Raw genomic sequence first — 24,319 nt, forward strand, 5'->3', positions numbered from 1 at the left:
TTCCATAGGAGCAAAGCAACGTTCCAAGGCAAGGAGTAACCAGCAGGGATACAGTGACACAGGAGACCAGCTCTGGGGATGAATGGCTTGTTTTGAGGAAAACCAGCCACGATAAGAGCTTGGCACTGACTGCCACAGGCAAAGCCACTGTTCTGTATCTGACACCCAGCCAGCACGGGACCGTGGTAGCAGCTGTGGACTCTGTGAGAGAGTTATACCCATCACTACCTGTCTGCTCCTACAGCCAGCTACTCATCCTGATTTATTATTGCTCTGAAGAAGACTGATGCCCCAACGTTTCCACAGACTCTTAGAGGATGGACAAGCTGCTCCAGACCTGCAGTCAGCATGGAGAGCTACGGGAGCCTCCTACAGAAGCATCACCTCCTGTCTGTGCTCAACCCTTCCCCTCCTGCACCATCCTTAGGACCTCCACAATTTAACACAGCCGCTAACAAGCACCCTGGTTGCTACTTGCAGGAACTCAGGAGGCTTTTTTAGCCAGAAGGACATGATGCAGGCAGCATGCTGTGCTAGAGGAGCAGTGAGGAGCAGAGCTATTTCTCAGGCCTTAACAGGGGCTTTGCTGGGGAAGGGGAGGGATAGTCCCCAGGGGGCTATGGGGAAGGCAATCCCCGAGCCCATGGCCCACATCATCTGCTCCAGCACGTCCCCACCGTACTGAACCAGTTCCCGCAGCGGCAGCGCAGCCCTCTACAAGCCTGGCAAGTCTAACGGGTACAGCAGCTTCTTGGCATGTGGTGGAGGAGCCAAGTCTGAGGGGAAGGGAGAGAAGAAAAAAAAATTACTACAAATGTTCCACCGATGATGAGTCACGGGGCTGAGCTTTTGTTTCTGCCTCGCTGGGTTTTGCCCTTTCCCTGGTATTTCCCCAGCTCCAGCCAGAGCTGCGGGGACGCCGGCACCAGTCACGGCTCTGCCAGCACTCAGGGGACAGCACGACGCCGGTCAGGGAACCGCCTGGGCCTGCAGGGTGGCTCCTGAAACAGTGGGTTTGCTTCATCTCCACTCCCCAGGCACACATGGCTGCAGGAATCAATCTAACTGGGAAGAGATGGAGCCCTCGTCGTGCTCCCACAAGCCTGGATGTGACACTGCTTGGGCTCAGGCCATGGAAGCGTCAGGATCCAACACCTCCAAGTGCCTCTTCCTACCGACCCGCATCCTCCCAAGCCCTTGTACCTCAGGAGTGTTCCCAGCTCAAGGGGAATGCTGTGCCTGGACACTGACCCTTGGACAGACAGCTTCGTTTCAGGACCCAAACGCTCTGAACCACAGATGAAGAGACCACGGGGGCATCACCCATCGATCCCGCTCATGACACGGGAGGTCACATCCACGACCACTCACAACCTGTGCTGCCACTTTGCACTGACCACAATTCCCAGTTTTATAGCAAGCCTGAGAGCTCACTGAAGACTTTCTCCTACTCTAAGAGCTGTCTCATAGCCATAAGAAGGTCTGATTCAAAAAACGAGGCAGGGGGTTGTGGGGTTTCTACTCATGGACAGGAATCTTTTGACTTCACACTAAAACTCCCCGTTTAGAAGTTCATCAAGTCAACAAACAGCAGCCACAGAACGGTTCTCTCTGTTATCCAAAATGTAATTCTGCTGTTTTACTAGGAAAAGCCTTTTTAGGTGATCAAAGCTGAAGCAATAAATAGCAGTGGCTTGGTGCTACATCCAAAATGCACTTATTTTTGGAAGAGGAGTTAATCATAAAATGTTCAAGGTTGGAAGGGACCCCAAGTATCATACAGCTCCAGCCCCCTGCTACAGGCAGAGCCACCAACTTCCCGGCCTGGGCTACACAAGGTTGCCCAGGGCCCCATCCAACCTTGAACACCCCCAGGGATGGGGCACCCACCCCCTCTCTGGGCAGCCCCTTCCAGCCCTTCACCACTCTGTAAAAATCTTCCCCCTAGTATGTAATTTAAACCTCCCCTCCTTCAGCTTCAATCCATTCCCCCTTGTCCTGCCGTTATCTACCCTTTTAAACAGTTGATTCCCCTCATCAAGCACTGAGCTCCTTCAGTACGTGCAGGGAAAGGCAGGAAGGGACCACATGCTCTGTGTGTCGCTCACACAAGGCGGCATTTCCAGCAGACCTATTAAATGAGTCAAAATGGAGAATAAACAACCCAAAACACAGCAGATGGACTGGAGTCTAAGTGTTTTGGGGTTCCCCCCCCCCCCGCCTTTTACTTCCCTGCGATGACAAGTATGGGTTAACTCCAGCAAAGCTCTTATCCTCTTTCAGCAATCATGAGCACTGGGGAAAAATAAATCACACAGCCCCAGACTCTTATTAAAAGTTTCACCGTTGGAACCGGCTCGGGGGGAGAGGTGGGATCCGGTTTCAGTACAATCTCAGTCACGGGCTGTCATCAGAGCGTTCGAGGAAAAGTTAAAACCTCTCTTCTACTCCAGAAAACCCACCAGATGTCCCATAAAGGCTCAGCTGTGAGAGAAGCTGAACCATCACATCCTCAGGAACCCCGGTTTTCTAACTCGGCAGCTGTAATTAACGGCAATTATCGAGTTACAATAAAAGCCATGGGCATGGGGAGCTTTATGGACACACATCCAGCCCCGGGAAGGTTTGTGAGGAATTGCAAGAGCATATTTATTCCAGCACAGCCCTGAAGGATCCGACTCCTGGCTATCAATTGTTCCCCTGCTATGGACACTTGGCAGCGCAACAAAAGCGGCGCAGGGCTGGCGCGCTGGACTCGGTCACAAAGCCGACCGTGGCAGGAGAACCTTAAAGGAGAAGGGGAAGGGAGAATCCCCGGAGGGAAGGCGTGCTGCCACGCTGTGACACTGTGGTGCTGTGCTGCTTGAACCTCTTTGAAGTGCTGCAGCAGTCAGGATGGGCTTAAGCATCCCAAGGAAGTCGAGGGTCTCACCAAACCGTCCGTGAACTCTGGCAGAAGCATCGGACGAGAAAAGCCACGGAGAACCGAGCAGTACCCCAAGGGACCCTCCAACACCGCTGAGCTCCTGCCCTCAACTTTGGGCAAGCCCTAGAGAGCAGCAAACCCTGCCCATGGGCTCAGCAATCCGGCAACGCAGCACTGAGGTGCCCAAATCCTGCCCCATAAGACCCACTCCAACTGCACATGGGGTTTCACCACGACAAAGGTCACGCCCATCTTCATCTCAGCCCTCAGACCATTAACCAAGTCACTTCTTACATGGAAATTAAACCTGGTCCTACAGACAGGTCCCTCCTGCCCCTGTGCAGCCAGCCCCCAGCCCAGGACCGCAGGGAAAGGACATGAAATGATCACCAGAGCCCAACGCCAAGAGAATCAACATCCCGAGCAAATCCACATCCCAATGCCTGCCTGCTTGCAGGTAAAAGCACCCCAGGCCTTACAGAGCGCCATGAAATGAATGGAAGGTTGCAGGGGTGGGGCAGAGCTAAAACCGAGACCTAATTAAGCAGAGCTTTGTTCAGCAGCTTCAATGGCACCATAGCTGGGAGCTCTGCTCATGAAAGCCGGGTTTGCACCGCAGGGCCGGGACCCAACAGGTAACACAAGCCGGACGGACTCGTCGAGAACCACCACAAAGCAGCAGCAGCGTCTGCAACGACCTCAGCACCCCCCCACCCCCAAAACAGCGACAGCAGAGAGCCCAGCCCTGCACCACAACCCCTGGGGGCTCCAGCCAGGTCTGGGTGGCTTCAGACATCCCACCCCCGCTTGTCCCAGCACGTTCACCCCACCAGTAGCCTCTTCCCGCAACACACGCGCCGCAGGCATCAGAACCATCGACTCGAGCGGCCGCTGGTTGTCTCCCCCCTCACCCCACATCCCCCTTTGATTCACACCAAGGGCATAAACCAGCAGCACCACAGCCCCCCCCCGCCTCCCTCCCAGCAGCCACACGTGCAGGAAGGTGGTACAAACATTTACCCACCTGAGAAGTCTCCAGGTGTGATGTTGGGTGAGTTTGTAGCCTCTGTTTCAGTGTAAGACAACGTGGAATCCGATAGATCTGGAGGGGTAGGAAAAGAAAAGAAAGTAAGAAAAAAAAAGGGGAAAAAAAGGGGGTTTTTTGTCCTCCTGTGTTCACAAATGCCACACGAGCATCCCCAGCTCTTCGGCTTCCCACCGCCTCCCTGGCAGAAGCTCTCCGCCGAGCCAGAACGCAGGGATTAACTCTGTACCTCTACCATGCAAATACAGACTTTGAATTGTTTCGACCACAAAAATAACTGCAGTTAAGTTGATCAAACAAGTAGGAACTTGGTGCTTACTGGATAAAGTTACATTAAGCCTCTAAACAATTCATCGTTACTATACTTAATTATCACCATTAAAATTCTTGAAGCTGTTTATTCTTGCTTCCTTCCTTCCTTCCTCTTTGCTGAAGCGAAGGAAACTTTGTTTTAACAAGTTAAGAGTCTTTGTTATTCTCTCTTGCTTACACCCCTCTAATTAAGTGCTCAACTGTTTGCTCGCAGATTAACTATTATTTTTCCAATCAAACAAGCCAGTGAAGCAAATTTCGATCCCTGGCTGATGTTTTAATAACATCACATGTTGCTTGCTATCGTCTCTCCCTGCAGCACAAGCAGTTTCTGAAGGGAATGAGCTTGGAAGGGGCAGTGCAGGGAGGGATTATGACTTTCTTTTGCTAGTAATAAAGGGAAAAAAAAACCACCCAACAAAACTATGCTCAGTAAACGGCACTTTGTGGGATGCTCCAGTCACTGCCCTGCAATACAGCCCTGTCCCATCGCCCTGTCCTGATCCTATCACCATGGCAAACTCCTGTCCCACTCCTTATCATCCTGTCAAATCCTGTCTCTTGTCTCCTCCCCATCCCTGCCCAACAGGGAGCAAATGCAGCTCCCCTGGGTGGGTTACCCGCCCTGTAAATCACAGCCACCAACTGCGGGACAAAGGCAGAAATCCCACGCTCCAGATGTGCCCACTGCAGCAAGAAACTCAAGAGGGACTCAGGATTCCTCCCTTCCCTTGAGTAGGAAGCAGGCACTGAGCACGGATGGTCAGGATGCAGCGATGCCAACTCAAAACATCCTCAAGCCCACATGTGCCATGCAGGACCAGGCTCCAAGGGTGTGGGGTGTGCTGGACTCTCCAGCAGCCTTGGCTTCCCACCCAGCCCGTGCACACTCAAGCCGCTTTCACTGGCCTTTTCAAACCAGCTCCCAAGTTTCAGAGATCCGAGGTCTCATTTTAATAACCAGAGGAAGGTCAAGAGCTGGCTCCTCCGCGGCGCTGCGCAGCCGGGTACCCAGGAGCTCCCACTCCCCCTCGGCTCCGTCACCCCACAGATTACACACGCAGAGCGAACTCGACGTCTGGTAACCTCTCATTACGCCTTCATTAAAACAGCGCTTATTTTGGGAAACACTCCTGAGTCTGCTCGGCAATTTGGTGTGACAAACTGACGTCCAGTCACTTCTCCAAGCCCGTCAGCTGATGCCCTGCTCAGAAATAATGAGCAGCCGTAAAACCCCGACCTGCTGGCTGCTGTCTGACGCGGGTGCCGGGGTGTCTCAGCACCCACGCTGGGACTGCACCATGAAAAAGACCTGCCCGGAGATCCAAGGAGGGAAAACACGTACCCAGTGGCTTTTGCTCATCATTAGGAGACAGCCGAGAGTAGGGAGGTGGTGGAGACTCTGGAAAAAACAAAACTTTACATTAGTGCCGAGTTCAGTTTATCAACAAAACCCTCATGCTTTGTCCTCCAGGGTAGGAACTCAAAATCTGAGGTTCTAAGTACCCAACGGACAAAAAACCCACTTGGGAACAACTGGAGACCAAGAGTCTTCCAGATCTTTGAAGTACAGGGGGTCCACCTTGACCTCTCAAAGCAGACTTTGCTGCCAGAACCACTGCAGTTCTGTCCCACACCCCTGCACCAGCACCCGCGACCCACAGCACGCAAAAACACCATGTTGCTCCCAAAGAACGACGCTTTCATCACCTGTGCTGGAAGACAAACCTCCAGCCGTGGCTCCAACACACTCAGACGGCCTCAAAAGAGCTCCCCAAACACGAGGGCCAAGAAAGGGTGTTGGGTGATGAAGACACTCCTCTCTTGGCACACGAAGCCTGAAACCACGGTCCAAGCTGGCTTCAGCCAAGAAGCCACCGCACTAACCATGGTCCATCCCAACAAAGCCCTTGGCACGCAGGTGGCCCCGCAGCAGGGGCCTCCAGTGATGTTGCTTCGGCCTGACCTTGATTCAGCAAAGCTCCTCGGCACGCGCTCGGCTGTACGCGGCAGCACATCAGCTCAAGGCCTGAGAGGTGCTTTGCTGAATCCAGCCCTCTATACCAGCTCTTGCTCGGCCTCTGAGAGTCGAGATCCCAGGAAAGCCTGGCTAAGGTCCTCCATCATCTCCACACACCGGTTAGAGGGGTGTTTTTTCCTTGGGAATTAGGGCATCGATGCACTTTTTGAGTTACAACTCACTCAAGTGAGGTATACAGAGGCCATCTGGGTTCTATCAGGGCACCGGCACTGAGCAGGGGCTGACTTCAGTGCCAAACTGTCCCACAAAGTCACCAGTGTCATGTTGACCCCAAACTACTCTTACAAGGGTGTGCTCCTCAGCTCCTGCGTGGATCCCAAAGCAAGGCCCTCGGCCCCAGAGCGGCAGCTCGGCTTGGGTGAGCTCACCAAGAACCACACCAACATCCCCCCTGTGACGGTTCCGGGGTGGCCTGTGGTCATTTACTGCTCCTGAGGAAAAAAGTCAAGGTTCCTCCTCCGCCAAACCAAGCAAGCTGCCCAAGCAAGATGCTTTTCTGGCAGAAACACCCTCAAAGTGAAAAAAAAAAACCAACAAAACAAAGAACTAAACTGGTGCCAACATCCCAGTCTGGATGCAGCATCCCGATCCACGCTGCTGGTCTCAGGCTGGCACCAGGCCTGCTGCCACAGGGGTCCTCTTCAAAGACCCCCCTGAGTCTTCGCCCCACTCAACTACGTCCCCCCACAATACAGCAGGGGTGACGAATGCGACCATGCACCGAAAGCGGGCAGTCTCTGCCAGGAGCCAGCTGGGGAAAAGGGCATGGATGCCCTTCCCGGGTTCCCGGCGCCCGGGCGGGGCCCTGGCACAGACACCCGCTATCAAAACGATAAGGAGCCGCTAGATAAAAGCTCTGCTCTCCACTCCTCCTTGCACGGGGCTCGTAGTCACCCGCCGCTGGGGAAACAACCCCGGCAAAGCCACCGGGAAGCTTTTGCCCGTCCGTAAACCAAACGCCCGTTCCCGCGGAGGAGCATCTGCTCCGGCTGAAGGGGAAGGAAAAGCTGCTCCCAGCCCCCGGCGCTCTTCGGGGCGGGGGGGGGGGGGGGACACGGATCGGAGGGGGGGGACGGACGGGGGAGGCGGGGGAGCACGCCCAGCACACAAGTTTCTTTCAAGCAAGTGATGCAAAGCGAGGCAGAACCCCGGACTGCAAAACAGAGCTAAAAACCCAGTAATATATAAAAAGCCCAAAGCCGAAGCTCCTGCCGAGCCCGCGGCTGGCAGCAAGGCGCCGGCGTCCCCCGGGCTCCCTCCCTGCCCACAGCAGAAAGAAAACCCCAAACCACCAAGAAAACCCCGCGAAACACGGGAGCTGCCCCCGCTCCCAGGCGGGATCGGCGTCCCCCCGAGGCGGCGAGGGCATCCCCCGCACCCCCCGTCCCGGTGCGCCCGGCGGGGCCCTGCGGCTTTAAGCCGGCGGCGGTAATTGCCCGGCTCCGCGGCCGCTCCGATAAACAGCGAGCCAGGCTGGCGCCAGCAGTATGCAAACGGCGCGTTATCGGCCCTTCGGCACCTAAATAGCAGGGGGACCTCGGCGGGAAGGGGGAAGGAAGGCGGAGGAGGGGGGGAGAAGGGGTTTTGTGAGCACAACCGGCAACCGCTCTCGGCTAAGGGGGCTACAGCGGCCCAGGGAGGGAAGGAGACCCCCGGGCCAGGCGCATCCCGGCCAGGCACGCCCCCGCCGCTCCAGGGCACGCTGCCCAAGGGGGTCAAATAAAGCGAGCAAGGGGGTCTGACACCCCCCGAATCGGTGAGGGAGCGAAAAAGGACCCCGGGTAACCCCCCCTCCATCCAATCTCCCCCCCACACACACACACCCCGCCCCAGCCCCGCGCTCCTCACCTGGCCCACAGAGGCGGCTGAAGTGGTAGGGGTTGCAGCAGACCGTGGGTCCGTCGGCGACGCCGAAGCTCTGGCACTCGCAGAGGGGCTTCAGCTCGGCGGGGTGCTGCAGGTCGGGCCAGCGAAAGAGTTTTCCCAGGAGCAGGTGGGGGGGCGCCGCCTGGCCCCCCAGGCGCACCTCGGTGCGGGCCACCAGGACGCAGCCGCTGGGCATACCCCCGCGGGACTCCACCGCCTCCAGCAGGCTGTCCAGCGAGCGCTCCTTCAGCCGCTTCAGCAGCGAGTAGGTGACGGCCTTCAGCTCCTGCTCCAGCAGCAGCAGCCGCGACCGCGCCTCCCGGCTCCGCTGCTCCGGGGAGCCGCCGTCGTTCGCGCCGTCGGGGCTGGGGGGGGCGACGACCAGGTCGGCGGTGGCGGCGGGGGTTTGGGGGTCGCCCGGCTCCCGCTCCTTGAAGAGGCAGCAGGTCACCGTCCGGCCGTCGTTCTCCCGCGTCCGCCGCGGGCTCGTCCCCTCGGCGCTCTCCCGCCGCGGCGGGGCGCGGAGCCGGGCCCCGCGCCGCTCCGCCATGGGGTCCCCGCGGGGAGCCGCCTCGCCCGCCGCCCCGCCGCGCCGCTCCTCCGCCTCCCGCAGCAGGCTGCGCGCTACCGCGCGGATCTCCGCCGAAGGGTTTTTCTCCGGGATCTTGCAGCTACCGCTGGCTCCGAGGTCGTGGCCGCTCCTGGCGCTCCCATCTCCGCCGTCCCTGTCCGGAATGACGCGGCTCCTCCAAAGTCGCCGCACCAGCCCTGAGCGTTTGGACCTGAACATACGACACGCGGGCGGCCGGGGGTCGCGTCGCTCTCCTCCTCCTCCTCCGCTGCTGCTGCTGCCGCCTCCTCCTCCTCCGCCGCCTCCCCCCCCCCCGCCCGCCCTCCGCGGGGCTCCTCGCTCCGCCGCCGGCTTTATCTCATCTCAGACCCGCCGCCCTCGCAGGCTGCCCGGCGCGGCGGTTCGTCTCCCCGCGGCCCTGCCCAGCGAATCGCCGACGGCCCGCGGCGGGGCCGCACCATGGGGGAGGCGGCGGGGAGGGAGCGCGGCGCGGGCATAGACGGCGCCGCGGGGGCTGCGCCGACGCCCGCGGCGGTGCGGGGCCGCTCCCGTGGCGGCGCTGGGGCTCGGGCGCGCCGCGCCGTGCCCTACATCGGCTGCCAACGCGGGGCCGGGCGGGGGCGCGGGACGGGGCCGGGGCGGCGCTCGGCTGCACCCCTCGGCGGGGGGGGGGGGGGGGAAGGCGGGGAGAGCCCCGGCGGCGCGGAGCTGCCGCCCGGCGAGGAACCGGCGCCGGGCCCTTGCGCGGAGATGACGAGTCTCTTCGGCCGAGAGCGGCGGGTGGGGGGAAAAAAAACCAGCGAGAAAAGGTAAAAATAAAAAATATTAAAAATTAAAAATGGTTAAAAAAATGGAAAAATCAAGGAAAAAACCGAAGAAAGGCGCGAGGAGCCCGAACCAGCCCGGGGGTCGAGGAACCGGCCGATCACGCGGCGGGGGCGCGGGCGCGGCCGTGCCGGCACGTGAGCCGTGCGCATCCGGGGTGGCGCGGAGCGGTCCCGCGGGTCCCCGCGCTCCCTGCGCGCGGCTGCCGGGGCCGCCGCCTCCGCGCTCGCTCGCGGCCCGCCCTCGCTGGCTTTTGTGTGGCCGGGGCGCGCGCGCGCAGGGCCCCCGGCGAGCGGCGGCGCGATTGGCTGCCGCCCATCATGTGCCAGTCTAGACACTCCGGCGGCTCCGCGCGGCACCGGGCCTTGCGCAAACAGCGGCTCAAGTTTCCGAACTCTTAAAGGGACACGAGCCCCCCGCCGCACAACACCCTCCCCCCCTCCCCACACATATTACCCCCACACGGGAGCGGGGTAGGGGGAACCGCCGCCTTCCCACCGCCGCGCCTTCCCTGCGGGGAGCGGGCGGGATAGGGAAGGGAGGAGTGGGGGGGGGGGGGAAAGGAGGACCCGCCGTGCTGCGGCAGCCCCGGGGGAAAGTAGGTCAAGGCGGCGCGGCGGCGGCGCGGGGGTTAAGGCCGCTCACCCCCCCCCCTCCCTCTCCCGCCGGAGCCGCCGCGGCGGGACACGCCCCCGCGATGTATCGACTTGTCCGCCGTGGCAAAAGTTCAGGCCCGGCGAGCGCTCATTGGTCCGCCGCTGGGTGACGCGCGGCATCGTCGCAGCCTATTGGTCAAGACGCCGCGGCGGCACCGCCCACCCTCCCCCCCCTCCCTCGCGCGGCGCGGCGTGCCCGTGAATGAAAGGCATTCCGCGGGCGCCGCCGGCCGCGCCACGCTGGGTCCTTGTGCCCGCCGCCGCCGCCGCCGCGGGGGCCAAGGGCGGCGGGGAGCGGCGTGCCCCGGCCGCGGCCCCGCGGGGGAGGCGAGCGGGCGCCGGCAGCGCCGCGACGCGGCAACTGCCGGGGGAAAAAGGAGGGGGGGGGTAGCCCCGTGGGGGCGGCGCGGCGCCGGTTCCCGCCCCACGCTGCCGGTGGGGAGCTGCGTGCGGGGACGGGAGTGGTGTGAGTGCGTGTGTGACACCCCCACACCCCAGTAAGAACTAAACCCGGCGGCCCTTCCCGCTGAGCCCGCAGCGGGACTTCTCCGCCCCGCCGGACGCGCTCCGGGAGACGCGGCTCCTGCTCCCCGGGGGCGGCAGGAGGGGGGTGTGGAGGGGGGACACACGCACACGCACCGCAGCGCTCACCTCACCCGCACGGGGGGGGGAAGGGGGGGGGGACACACACGCACCGCAGCGCTCACCTCACCCGCACGGCCCCGCGGGCAGGAGACGGGGCTTGTCCCCCTCTCACGCGTGGGCAGCGGCTTTGCGTGGCGTGGGGGGAACCTGCTGATGGGGACAGAAAGCCGAGGAGCTTTGCTGGGGGGTCTCACCCCAAAACCCACCCGGGAGCTCATGAACAAAACCAAACCCTGGCAATCGGTTTCCCAGCAGTGGACCCACTTGGGGGGGGAATCAACCCAAAACCCTCCCAAGAATGAAACCCCTTTAACCACCACACAGCCTGGATGCTCAGAGCTTCTCTCCTGGCACCTTGGGGTAGCTCTGGCCGTTCCCTGAAGGCTGATGGCACTTCCCCAGACCTGCACTAACACACCCTAGAAGGTGATTGAAACACGCTCAGAGAATACAACTTACAACACAAAAGGTGTCCTTTGGCTTCGTGGTTGGTTCTGCCCCTTACCACCCTGTGGGACTGGGGGCAAAGCTCCCTTTCCCCTGTGCTTTTTGGGTGGGTTTTAGGAAACATGTGGCTTTGCCTTGTTAAAAACACCATGGGAAAGAAAGAAACCAAACTCACCCAAGTCCTGCAAGGGACCAGCTGCCTCTGTTTTCCCATCTGCTGCAGGTGGGGGCTGATAGATGGGGCAGCACCGTCCTCTCTGCTGGGCTCCTGGCCTCTGCACAAACTGAAACACAGGAAAACCAGGTGCTGTTACCCAAGTTCTGGCTCACTTTGTGTCCAGTAATGTCCTGGTGATGGCCAAAGCCCAACCTGTGACATTATATACCTGTGTCACAGAAGTCAGCCAGCACCCAGCTAGGAAAGGAGAATGCCAATACCCTTTTCCACAGGAGGGAATAAGGACAAGCCAAAAGGCACAGGGAGGCTGCAAGAAAGATACAACTTCCCACCTGAAACAGGCATTTCCCACATCTCACACTGCAGCAGGGTCCTGAGCTGCTCCAGAAAGGTTCCAAGGCGTGTTTGAAACCCACACCAACCGACCTGTCCAGCATGGCCCCATCTCAGCTCCTGCAACAAGAGGACAGCGTTTGGCACTCTAACAGGGGCAAGAAAACCAGAGCGACGGTTGTATGTGTCATAATGGGTGAATAATTTATAGTGATGTTGGTTATTAAAGGATTTCTGGTCATTAACAGCAATGTGCTCTCTTGGTGCCGTTTTCCCTCCCTCCCATTGTAACAGACATTCCTGGGAGATGCCCTGGAATGCATCCTATAGGCCTTGGCACCAAAAAAAAATAAGCTGGGAGAGCAGCTTTTGAAAGCCTGCCAGTCTCACCAGCCTTGGATCTCCCACCTGCCACAGAAAGCCAAATCCTCTTGGGCCCAGGAGGTCAGTGGGTGGCTGGGAGGACACCAGCACCAACCTCTTCCCAAAGCCAAACTGCAGCTGGGGTGGGGAGGAGGGGAAGGTGGAAGGATGGGGACAGCAGAACCCAAACTGCAGGAGGAACTGCAGCACTCCAGGTTTCCTGTATGGAAAAGTAAGCACATTGTGTTCTGCCTTTTTCTTTTTAAAAATCTCTAAAATTTTATATGTTTCCAGTCAAGGAGAAGGATGCTGAGGTTATAAACCACAAAACAAATAATTATCATTTAAATAATGTTTTAACAACCCAGTCTGTAGATAATTTTAATGCCTTGAAAATGGGGTTGAGATGGGGACTCCTGATGCCTTGATGCTGAGGGGTGGCAAAGGCTGGGGGACACACTACACCCCCCGCTTCACACCCAGGACTAGAGGCACAGGGAGTATGAGCCCGACCAGAGAAACCACAACAAAACTGCTGCAACCAGAGCAAGGGGCTCTGCCAAAACCTAAAACTCCTCATAAAATAAGTCGGGTTTTGCTGGGAGCTGAGTTTTCTGAAAGGAACCAGAGAGAAAAAGAATTCTGACACCATCAGAATGTCCTGTTTGGTTGGGTTTAACGGTGGAGACGTGATTTTCCAGCCCAAACTGACTGCTCATCTCTTGCAACTGCAGAATCTTGTGACATCCTGCGTGGCAACACGCTGTGATAGGGCTCTGGACCATCCTCAAGATGGAGAAAGCGAAACACGGGGCGAGGCGTGCTGATAAATCCAGAGTTAGAAAGGGAAAAGATTCAAGAGTTTTCCTGCATGGAGAATTTCACAACTGCTGGAGCCAGTGTTCCCAGACACTGGCATCTTGAAACCCTTCGTGCTGAGGATGTGATCTCACCTCGGCACATGCCCCAGGTGGGATGCAGCCGTGGCAAAGCCCATCCTGGCTCCTCTGGAGGAAAAGGAGGGCAGTGAGGAGGGGGAAGGGCTGGAGGGGAAGGCTTATGAGGAGAGGCTGATGGTCCTGGGGTTGTTCAGCCTGGAGAAGAGGAGGCTGAGGGGAGACCTCATGGGGTCTGTGGCTTCCTGCTGATGGGAGCGAAGGGGCAGTGCCGATCTCTCTCCTCTCTCTGGGGAGCAGGGATAGAACCCGAGGGAACGGCGTGAAGCTGCACCAGGGGAGGGTTAGGCTGCGTGTCAGGAAGAGATTCTGTAACTGAGAGGGGAGGTCAGGCACTGGCACAGGCTCCCCAGGGAAGGGGTCACAGCCCTGAGCTGGGCTGAGGGCAAGAAGTGCCTGGACGATGCCCTCAGCCCCACGCTCTGACTTGGCTGGGGCTGTGTGGAGCCAGGAGCTGGACTCGATGGGCCTTACGGGTCCCTGTCAGCTCAGGAGATTCTGTGATCCTATGACCTCACACCCCAAAAGCGGGTCTGTGTGTCCCGCTGCAGCTGAGCCTGCACACAGCACCTGCACACACACAGCAGCATCACACCCAGACCCCATCCTGCCTGGCTGCTGGTGGGGATGGTGGGCACCCTCACCCCCTCTGCCTGCGTCCCTGTGGGGAGCGGGGCAGCCACACGCCTTCTGCCCAGGAAGGGGACATCACTGCATCACCCTCCTCCCATGATGCCCCAGTTGATCCCTTTATATCCCAGCACAGTGATAGAGCAGGAGGGTTTGCACTGTCCCAATCTGTGCTGGCACCCTTCCTGTGACCATCCCTCACCCAGTGACCCCATCCACACCCCTGCCAGATTGGGCAGCACCGCAGTGGCTGTTTGGTGCACAGGTCCCATGGGGCTGAGAGGGCGAAGCGGGGCCGTGGCAGCCCAATTCCTCAGGGATGAGCTGAGATGAAGCCTCCTCCAAAATTCGGGATGGGGACAGGGTGGGTGGGGGGGGAAGAAACAGAATCCGACCGAAATTTGCCGAATGCTGGGATTAATGTTAACGGGTTAATGGAACCTCCGGGAGCTGCTGAGTTTCCAGGCTGTTCAAGGCCCTTCCCACGAGTATCTGCTGTGGGTGGGGAGAAGCTGACTCACAGTTTCCAGGGCTGTAGTAACATTTCAACACCCCGGCACTCCAGCCTTGGGGACTGATGGCAAAGAGCACGTTCCCAGCAGAGTGGTTGGGAAGGTTTTGGACGTGTTTTCTCCTGTCAGAAAATGGCAGTTTGGCAAAATTAAAATTTTTAGGGTGTTTTTTTTGTTGTTGTTGTTTGGGGGTTGGTTTTGGTATCAAACTATGAATTTCCATGAAGTGCTGCTTGGAGGGCTTTGGAGGAGAAAGGATCCTTGGAGGCACGTCAGTACTCCTATGGAGGCCGGTGAGACAGAGACATCTAATTACTGTGATTCTCCCAAGGAAAGGAGGAGGTTGGACACCACTCCCAGGTTTTGAAGGGTTTGCAGTCCTGTGCTCCACAGCTATGAGTGGGTCTGGTTGGTTGGATGCTCCAGTGGTGCCCTGAGAGCTGTGCTTAGGCCGTTGCTCCTCCAAGCATGGGGTTTCTCAGGACTCCTTCGGCTTGGAAAGCAAAGCTACAATCCCTCCAAGCAACAGGATCTTGTGTCCCTACCTCTGCTTTACAGATGGCTGCAGCACAGGGATCTCCTCACCAGTATGGCACAGGAGTGAACGATGGGCATCACTACTCCTCTGGCTCTGCAGTGAAACTGCTGATCCAGGGGAAGATCTACCTCCCACCAAACCTTTCCTGATGCCACTGACAGCGATTTTCTGTCCTTTTGAACTGAAGGTCTCATAAAACGAGGCCTGAGGGTGGAGAGGATGAAGAGGTCGGCTCTTGAGCCTTCATCTAGTGCTTTACCCAAGAGGACATCCTACCTCATGGTCAGCTATGACCCACCACCCTCCAGTGGATCCCGTGGCAGCATGAGGATGGTGATGGGCTCCCAGGATTTGCACGAGGAGGCACTGGTGCAAGGCAGAGAAGCGGATGGGGAGGAGAAGTCACACTCAGCCAAGGATGGTGCAGCCTCTGAGACTCCAGGATGTGCTGAGTCCAGGGATCCACCTGCATGAGAGTGGTCTGGGGGTTTCTAGGCCCAGAGAAACTCACAGCATCGACCTCAGCCTCATCCTTTTCTTCCCCAGCGCAGGGGGAACAGCGTGGCTAGCCAGTAAACCCCTCCTGCCCTGCTCCAACTCCTGGAGTCAAGTCATATCACATAAACCAGATGCTCTGTTCAAATGGAAAGGGAATTATAACCAGAGGATACCACTAAAAACCCCACACCCCCTCCTAAGAAACGCACAGGGGTTTGTCCTTTTTATCAGCATTTGTTCAGCAGCCCATGGAGACAGTCTGTCTTTCTGGAGCCTTTTCCAGGCAGATAACACCCAGTCCTGAACCTGCCCTTTTTTTTTTTTCTGGCTTGGTTTTGGTGAATTGTCATCTTTTGAGCTGGAAAGGGTCAACTTGAATAAGGAAAACAGAATTGGAATAAGGAAAACAGAATTGGAATAAGGAAACAAGCCAGTGCTGCACGCTGCCACCACGCTGACATAGCAACAAACCACATAATAGGTCAGACCTGGTGTCTTGAAAAAATAAAGAGATAAATCTACACACACACACACCCCCAAATATCTATCCATATTTATCTATCCATATTTACCCATGCAATTTGCAAAGACAAAACTAGAAGTTCCCTGTGAGGGCAGGATTTAAGAAAGAGAAGGATTATTCTGTTTGGAGTTGGTCCAGAAAGTAGAGGGAGTGGACCTATATGTCAAAAATGGCTTTTCATTGAAGTCCAGTGGTGCTCTGAGAGAAGCAGAAGGTGGGGCTGGATGAGAAGGAAGCATGGCTTGAGGGAGACATCAAAGCAGATCTGAGAAAGGTCAGATATAAATGGCAACCTGTCCGTTTATGCAATAGTTTGCTCTTCTATTTACGATGGTATTTTCTGGGAAGAGCTGGTCAGAGCCAACTAGGGCAGGCTTGTAAAAAAAAAAAAAAGATCATTTTTCTCCTTTAGAAAACACAAAGACAGACAGGCTGGGCTGCTGGCTTTTCTCCCTTCCCAAGATCTGCTGCCCTGGGCAATTTGTTCTGTTGCAGCAGCTCTTTGCTGAAGTGACTGGCGTCTGGTCCGCTTCAGAGCAGACGCCAGTCACTCCAGTAAAGAGCTGCTTACCACATCTTTGGTAAATATTTTCTGCAGTGGTGCAGTAGGGTTTTAAAGAGCAGCACTGTTCTTTCATAGTCATCTCCAATAATAACTTGGAGAGAAGCAGCCACAAGGCATTAGCAAAAGCTGCTCTGCTGCTGACCAAAACTTGGGAGAAGCAGGAACAGAAGTGGGAGGAGAATAGGAATGGTGATTTGAGTCGCTGGCCAGAGAGGCTGAATGCAGTGAGGGTTAAAGGAAATGTCATTAAAAAAGGAAAAAAAATGGGCAGGCTTCAATAACTGGTCCCAGGATATATCTGTGGGACCAGCAGTGCTGGTCTGATGCTGCCCCAAATTTCTTGCAACCTCAAAGTGGGGATATGAGAATCATCAGGGCATAAAGAGAATATTGTCCTCTCCATTTGCAGCCTGGTCCAAAGGTAGCCAGAGGCAATCACTGCTAAAGTACCAAACTATATCTCTTCAAGTACCAAACCATGGCTCTTTCTTGAGTTCAAACTGTATTTTGAGCACCTCTGCTGGCAGCTGGCTGGGGGCTCTCCAGGGCTTGCTCATGCCTAAGTGTGTGGAAATAGAAAGTGGGATCAGGGAGGAGAGGAGCTGACCCCACAGTCACTGGCACTGCTGGGTGTCACTGAGAGCAGCTTGTCTTTCAGTACACACCAGGGTGTGGAAACACAGGGTTTGAGCCCACAGCAGCACTGCTGCTTCTTACACACGTGGAGCTGGCCTTGCAAGAAGGGAGATGGGAGTTGGAAGCCAGTAGGGTCTCCAGGGAATTTTCTCCATCCCACTGCCACACTGTGGAAGGAGAAAACCCCTCTCTGAGCAGGCACCCTGTGGGCTTGGTCCTGTTGTACCTCGAACTGTGCTGAGGCGCTGCCTCTGTCGAGGAAACCACTGGCTCCAACATCTCAGGCTGTTGCAAGATGATCAGAAGCAGCAGCTTCTTCCCTGAGGCTCCCTGGGTGTGGGCAGCCTGTGTCCCCGATGAAGAGTCATCCCGGCCGTGGTCCCGGCCACACGTGGGCACAGAGACACTGGTGTGTTCCTGCATGACACACCCAGCTGAGCCCAGCAGCTCTGGAGGGACAGGTCTCCTCTGGAGGAGCCATGGCTGGGGCTTTCCATAGCCCATGCCACTAAACCCTTCCATGGGGATTTTGGTGCCAACCATCTCCACCCAGCAGCCAGCCCCAGGAGGGGGTGAACTGGTGTAGCTCCTATCACCTTCAGTGGACAGGTCCCAGCCAAAATCTTACCTCCTCCTGTGGGTGATTACCTGGGGCCACGCCTGACCACGCAGCCTGACCGGGAGCACTGGCTCTTGCCCACCCTGCCCAAAGTCCAGCCTGTGCTGGAGCCGACCTGGCACAGGGATGCAAAACTGTCTCTCTGCTGCCTGGGAACGGCGGGCGGCTTCCTGTGGCACATCAGGCTGTCCTGGCACAGTCCGGGATGAGGAGGAGAGCACGGAGCATTGATGGGAGCAGATACCTGGTGACAAGAGCTGCCAGAAACCAGATTGTATATATAAGGTGAGTGGGTGTCAGCTCTCCACCTCCTTTTATTCGGCTAGAGAGTGAATAATGAGCAACGCATGGGGATCAGATGTGGTGAACCGAGACCCAAAAAAGCAAGGAGAGAGAAAGAGAGGACTTACGAGTGCAGAGGAGCTCAGCTGAAGGCTCAGGCACTGGATCTGTGGGAAACAAGGCCCAGCAATTCTTGTCCCTCTCTCTCCATTGAGCTTCATCCATCCCAGTGGTAGGGGACAGCAGATGGTGTCCACAACAGGTCAGCTCCAGAGTCACTTGGGAGGAAAGAGAATAAATCGTTGAAACAAATGGTCCCCAAAGCCAGGTTAGGACATCATTTCCCTGTCTCAGCTGCAAGACCTGCCAACACCTCTCAATGTCACATCCAGCCACAGGCTGCTGCCCACCCCTGCTCCTGCATCCCCTCGCTGGGACACGGGTGGGTGTTTGTCACCACAACCCCACCAGGTGACCAGCACCTCGCACCAAGGACCAGCCTGCTGCAGATGCTGAACTAAAGAATGACATCAGCCATCCCAACACAAGTTATTAATATCATCATTAGCTGAACAACAAACGTTTCTCTCCGAGTCGTAAAGCAAGGGTGGCATTTTTATTAGCTGAGGTTTCCTCCTTTTTTCCCTCTCCCCACCCACCCCCCCCCCTTTCTTTTTATGGCCTTATCCACAAATGCTGAGAGCCAGAGGGAATTATTTGTTCCTTACATTAAAGTGAGAAGCAGTCAGACCACAGCACTACAACCACTCCCCATATCGTTATTTCCTTCTTTTGGGTTTATATGTGCCTCATTATTAAGCCTCAGCTAACACAGCCATCCCAACAATGCATGGAAGTACCAATCACTGCTTAGCAGTATTAATAATTACTGTAATTACAGCATTTTAAATATATTTTTATTATATTAAGAACTTTTTCCTACTTTTCCAACCAAAAAAAAAAGCCATAAATGTAGCCTATCAATGCTAATTCTCCTCTTATTGGTAAAAACTATTGTTAGATTTCAAAGGGCCCTACACCCATCCATCATGCCAGGGTGGTGTGGCACATCCTCAAATGCTGGTGTCACCCAGCTGGGGTGGGGGCCAGTGGGAGCTTGGCAATGTGCTGCCAGTCCTCGGATGAGGAATTCAGTCCTTGGGAGCCAGACAGCACCCAGTGCCTTTGGGAGGGGCAGAAATACATCCTCAATACACACATCCTCCTTCTTGCTTACACCCCCCTCACATCCCCTCTAGAGCTGATTTGGAAGAGGGTTGGGAAGGACCTCTAGGTTCACCTATGGCAGGTTGCAGAGCTATTGCTGGGGTGCACACAGGGGCATCATCCCCCGACAGGCACTCCTGTCATTAACCCTTGCTCGTAGCACTCTGTCCAATTGTTGGTGCCAAACCCAGACACACAAATGGCCGTGTAAACACGCAGCCACGCTTTTAATTAAAGATGCACTGAGATAAAAAGCTGCAGAAAACAATTGTAAAAGTAATATTAGAGGTGTTTGTCTCCCCAGTCTGCATGTGTCCTGAGCAGCTCCAGGAGGCTCACTGGGTTTTTACCACCAGCAGTAATTCCCCCTCCAGCAAAGCTGGACACCCAGTCCAGAGTCCAGCTCGTTTCTTCGCTCCAAAGAGTTAAGATTTCACTTGTCAGGCTGTTTTTGTTTCTATTCACATGTCAGCGCCTGTCATTTATTTAGTCAATGGGACATGTCCAAGGGATGGAGACAGGCTGGGTTAGTCATTCTGACCGTGGGTCGCCAGTCACTGCAAAACCGCCTGAGGTCATTTCCAAAAGCTCCACTAACAATGAGAGGGAAGCTGGGCCCGGGAGACCTGCAGGAAACGGACGGGAGATTAAAGACAGAGATAGTCCTTTACAGAAAGCACACTGGAGGAATGTTCCCTATGTTCTGTCAACAGAGTTTCTTCCTCGCTCAAGACTGTCTATTTTAAGGCTGAACTCGAACCAAAAATGGAAATCCTCGTTCCATGGCTATCAGTGGATCTTGGGTTTCTGGGACTGCAGCAGGCTACGGCTGAGGAAATGAACCCTCCAGCCTGGTTGCTGGTCCCAGAGACACTTTAAACAATTCCTCCTTGCCACAGCTCTCCGTTGGGTTTGTGTCTTTGCCTGGTTAAAGCATAGGGCATAAAACCCAGCACGGTACCACCTTGCTCTGCCTGCAAGCATCTTCTTCAGCAGTCACGTCCCTGCTGCATTCCCGGCACCGCCAGCCCTGGGGATGGCACCTCAGCCCTTCTGGGGCAGCAGAAAGCAAGAGATGGGCTGCAGGGCCCACAGCTTGGACTCAATGGGGCCTACTCTGCCCTCCTGAGGCCCCATCTGGGTCCTGTGTCCAGAGCTGGGGCCCACAATACAAGAAAGATGTAGAACTGTTGGAGAGAGGGGTCAGAGGAGGTCATGAAGATGCTCAGAGGGCTGGAGCAGCTCCCCTATGGAGAGAGGCTGAGAGAGCTGGGCTGGTTCAGCCTGGAGAAGAGAAGGCTGTGGGGGGACCTCATTGCAGCCTTCCAGTACCTGAAGGGAGCAGAGAAACAGGAGGGGAATCAGCTTGTTAAAGGGCAGAGACTGGCAGGACAAGGGGGATGGAGTGAAGCTGGAGGAGGGAAGGGTTAGATGAGATACAAGGGGAAAGTTCTTTACAGAGAGAGTGGTGAGGGGCTGGAACAGGCTGCCCAGAGAGGGGGTGGGTGCCCCGTCCCTGGGGGTGTTCAAGGCCAGGTTGGATGGGGCCCTGGGCAACCTTGTGTAGCTCCAGGCCTGGAGGTTGGTGGCCCTGCCTGTGGCAGGGGGTTGGAGCTCTGTGATCCTTGGGGTCCCTTCCAACCCAGCCCAGCCTGAGATTCGATGATCCTATGATCTGGCTCTTTGAGGATGCTGTCCTGCTTTGAGGAAGGGAATGGAAAAGCAGCGCTGAAACGCGACCGTAAGGTTTTGCCGCAGCATCTTGGGCTGAACTCAACCCCCGTGGCTGCAGATCTGGGGGAACGGGAAATTCCTCTGGCAGCCATCTGGGCGGCAATACAGGGCTGAAACACAAGAGCAGTTTTAGGTGCACATTTTGCTTTTTAAGCAAAACAGGACTTACTTAACACATAAGGTACCTCTGGGTGTTTTGGAAAACATTAATAACAACCACATGATTGGTGTAAAATACGGAGTTTCCATCCAGACGCGCCATTGTTTTCAGATAAATACATTCCATGGAGCCTTTCTGCATCTTAACTTTCTACATGTGGCTTCTGCGTCTCTGGCAGATGGAAATGGGGGGTTGACAACTGTAGTGGTGGCCCAGGAGCAGCCACCAGCACCCACTGGCTCAGGAACCAGGGACAAGGGCTAACTCCTGCCCTCTGGGGTGGGTGCTGTCGCCGGCGATGTGGGATGGAAGCTGGAAGGTAAGGAAGGGGCAGGAAAAAATGCTGCGTGGTGGATTCAAGCTGCTACAGAGAGATAGGGAAAGGCAGAAAACACGCTTCTTGGAGGACAAACATCCATCATGGACACACAGGAGAGTATCCAAATTCCTCAGTGTTATATTTATGAAGCCTTTCAGAGACATGATACAGGCCAGTTCGTGTAGATTTTTCCATGTGCTGTTAAAGATTCAAATTACAGAGTAATTTTCAGGCTTTGAAGACGTTGGTCTTGGTATTGCAGAGCCCGGAGGCTGCTCCAGGCAGGGTCTGTCTGTGCTGCAGACGGGAGATAACGCAGAGCCACCACCAGCGCCGAGCAAGCTCAGGAGTCAGGAACGGGCCAGGAATGACGGCGTGGAGGCACTGGGAGGAATTTACTCTGCTTGCAGATAAGGAAAGCATCCTGCTTTAAGCATGGGGTAAACAACTTTTAATACACAAGCTAGTTATCTGGAGAGTCCCACGGGAGGAAGCGTATCTGGTGCGAGGCTCCGCAGGCACATCTGCGCTGTGCCGCACAGCACGGTGCCGGGATGCTGACCCTTGTCTCCTGGTGCCCAGGAGGTTTTAGGGAGCCCATATGCTCAGGGGTGCTCACTGGGGCCAGGGACAAGGCTCTACCAGCTCGCAAAAGGGAATGGAGATAGTTGGGTTTGTCTCTGGGAGGAGGACTAGGGCTCCCAGTTCGTTGGTGGCCTCGTGGTTGCACATGTAGGACTTGGGCCACATGAGTTAGACATTAGAAACCAGTTGGGCAAAATCAGAAAGACTCTAAAGAGAGACCTAAAGACCCTTCTTCAGCACAAAACTGCCAACTCCAATCATCTTCCCCACTGATTACTCAGAATACCCTACCCAACTGCACTCAGGTGTGCTTGCATGGATACAGCCATGAAAGCACCCAGAAGCTGGAGAAGGCAAGTCGTTTCATCTGGGATAACATTTGGGAGAAGCAACAAGATGACAGCTGCTCCTGGTGCTGCCTGGGTAGCTGCAGGGTCCATCTCCTGCTGCAGAACCCGGGTCTGAATCCCCGAGGAGCATCGCTCCCGGGCGGCACGCAGGGAGCAGGGGCAGCTCCACCAACCTTCGCCTTCTTGCGGAGAGGCGACGGAGTCGGGAGAGGCGATGGAGGGAGGAGGAGGAAGAGCTGATCTCAAGTTCAGAGTCTGATTTATGGCCGAGGCCCCGGGCAAATCACTTACTGGCTTTGTGGTTTCATTTCCTCATCTCTAGAATCTCTTTCACGGGTGATGTGTGAGGGGGAATTAACATTCAAACGTTGTTTTTAATAAATATTTAAAGCTTTGTCTTGAGTTTTATGAATATTTCTGAATGATCTTTCTGCTCTTGTGTAAGGGTCTTTCCCTGCCAGCTCTTTAATCTGAGTTCCTCTCCCTGGAGTGGGTGCGATGCTCCTGCTGCACATTTGGGCATTTGTTGAGTAACAATTAAACCACTGGGGTTAAACACCAAATCATGTGAGGGTTCCTCCACAGAAAATAAACCAAAGCAGCGCCCAAGATGCGCTGTTAGCCAGCTCTGAGTAACCTCCACTACTCCCAGAATCTTCATTTCTGGGTGAAGCATCAGTGAAAACTCAGTTTTCACCAGCCCAGCGTGATTTGGACGGGGAAGGACAGGCTGGAAGCTACGCCCTGCCGGGGCCAGTGGAAATTCGGTGTGGGTTTGACCCGAGGACTTAACGCATGCTTTTGTCTCTGCTTAATTAAGGGCCTGGAGCATCTCCCCATGAGGAAAGGCTGAGTGAGCTGGGGCTGTTCAGCCTGGAGAAAAGAAGACTAAGGGGGGACCTTATTAATGTTTATAAAGATCTTAAGTATGGGATGCAGGGGGAAATGGTCTGTGGAGACAGGATAAGGGTCAATGGCTGCAAGTTGGAGCATAGGAAGTTCCACACCAACATGGGGAAGAACTTTTCCCCAGTGAGGGTAAGCCCTGGGACAGGCTGCCCAGGGGGTGTGGAGTCTCCTTCTCTGGAGATATTCCAGCCCCGGGTCTGGACACCGACCTGTGTGCCCTGTCCTAGGGACCCTGCTTTGAAAGGGGGGTTGGACCCGATGAGCTCTTGAGGTCCCTTCCAACCCCTATGGTTCTGTGATTCTGTGATTCGTTATTGTTCAACTCCTTAAAAACATCAGGATATTTTCCTTGCATCTTGAAAGTCTTCTCTAACTTCATAAAATACGTGAACGCTTAAAGACAGAATCCGCGTGCAACTGGATAAATAGTGACTGAGGAGGAGGAATTTCGCGGTGTTCAAAGGGAGTAAAATAAGCTGACGAGCCTGTGGTATAATGAGTTCATTTGCCTTGCAGCCTACCTGGTGCCCAGCGCCAGTTCACCCTCCCTCAGACATTGCTAGGGATGGGTCATGTTGTTCTCCACCCAAAATGAGTGATTTTAAGTTAAAGATTCAAAATTAACTGTCTCCGACGTGCGCCAGCCCAAGGTCAGTCTCTTCCTTACAGCATGGGTGCTGGATTTCTCTGGCAAGAACATTCAGAGTGTTTCAAAGTGCAGCGTTGTGACACCAGGAGTTCAAAACCATCACCATTTCTAAACGCCTTTTCATTCTATTTTTAAACTTTGGAGAGCAGACCCAACCAAACCAACATTTTTTGCTCAAATCCTCATTTCCCAGAAAAATTATAAGCCATTTGTTTTAGTCAGAACTAGAACAAACCTTCCCCCCTCAAAAAAAAACCCCAAAACAAACCCCTTTTCAACTGCCAATAATCCATTTTTATCCCAGATTTAATGTTGTTATAAAACTTCTTTACTGGAACCGCTGGAACTTGAAGTTGTCATTACGTGGATACCTTGCACCGTCGCTACAATTCAAGCTATTTTGTAATCCTGTAATTCCC

The 24,319-nt window shown here is 55.5% G+C and overlaps 1 protein-coding gene across 1 annotated transcript in view; it reads right to left on the bottom strand.

Annotated features, from left to right (window-relative positions):
• The window catches only part of SMAD6 (SMAD family member 6), a 45,294-nt gene extending 35,617 nt beyond the window's left edge, over positions 1-9,677 (bottom strand). The window contains exons 1-3 of the mRNA XM_084267991.1: positions 8,173-9,677; positions 5,629-5,685; positions 3,951-4,028 (exon numbers count right to left, since the gene is read on the bottom strand). Of these exons, the coding sequence (XP_084124117.1) occupies positions 3,951-4,028; positions 5,629-5,685; positions 8,173-8,980 (943 nt within the window). The 5' untranslated portion in view covers positions 8,981-9,677. The remainder of the gene's footprint in view (positions 1-3,950; positions 4,029-5,628; positions 5,686-8,172) is intronic.
• Positions 9,678-24,319: the final 14,642 nt, after the last annotated feature.

This window comes from Gallinula chloropus (assembly GCF_964237585.1).
Source record: "Gallinula chloropus genome assembly, chromosome: 9".
Taxonomy (NCBI): Eukaryota; Metazoa; Chordata; class Aves; order Gruiformes; family Rallidae; genus Gallinula; species Gallinula chloropus.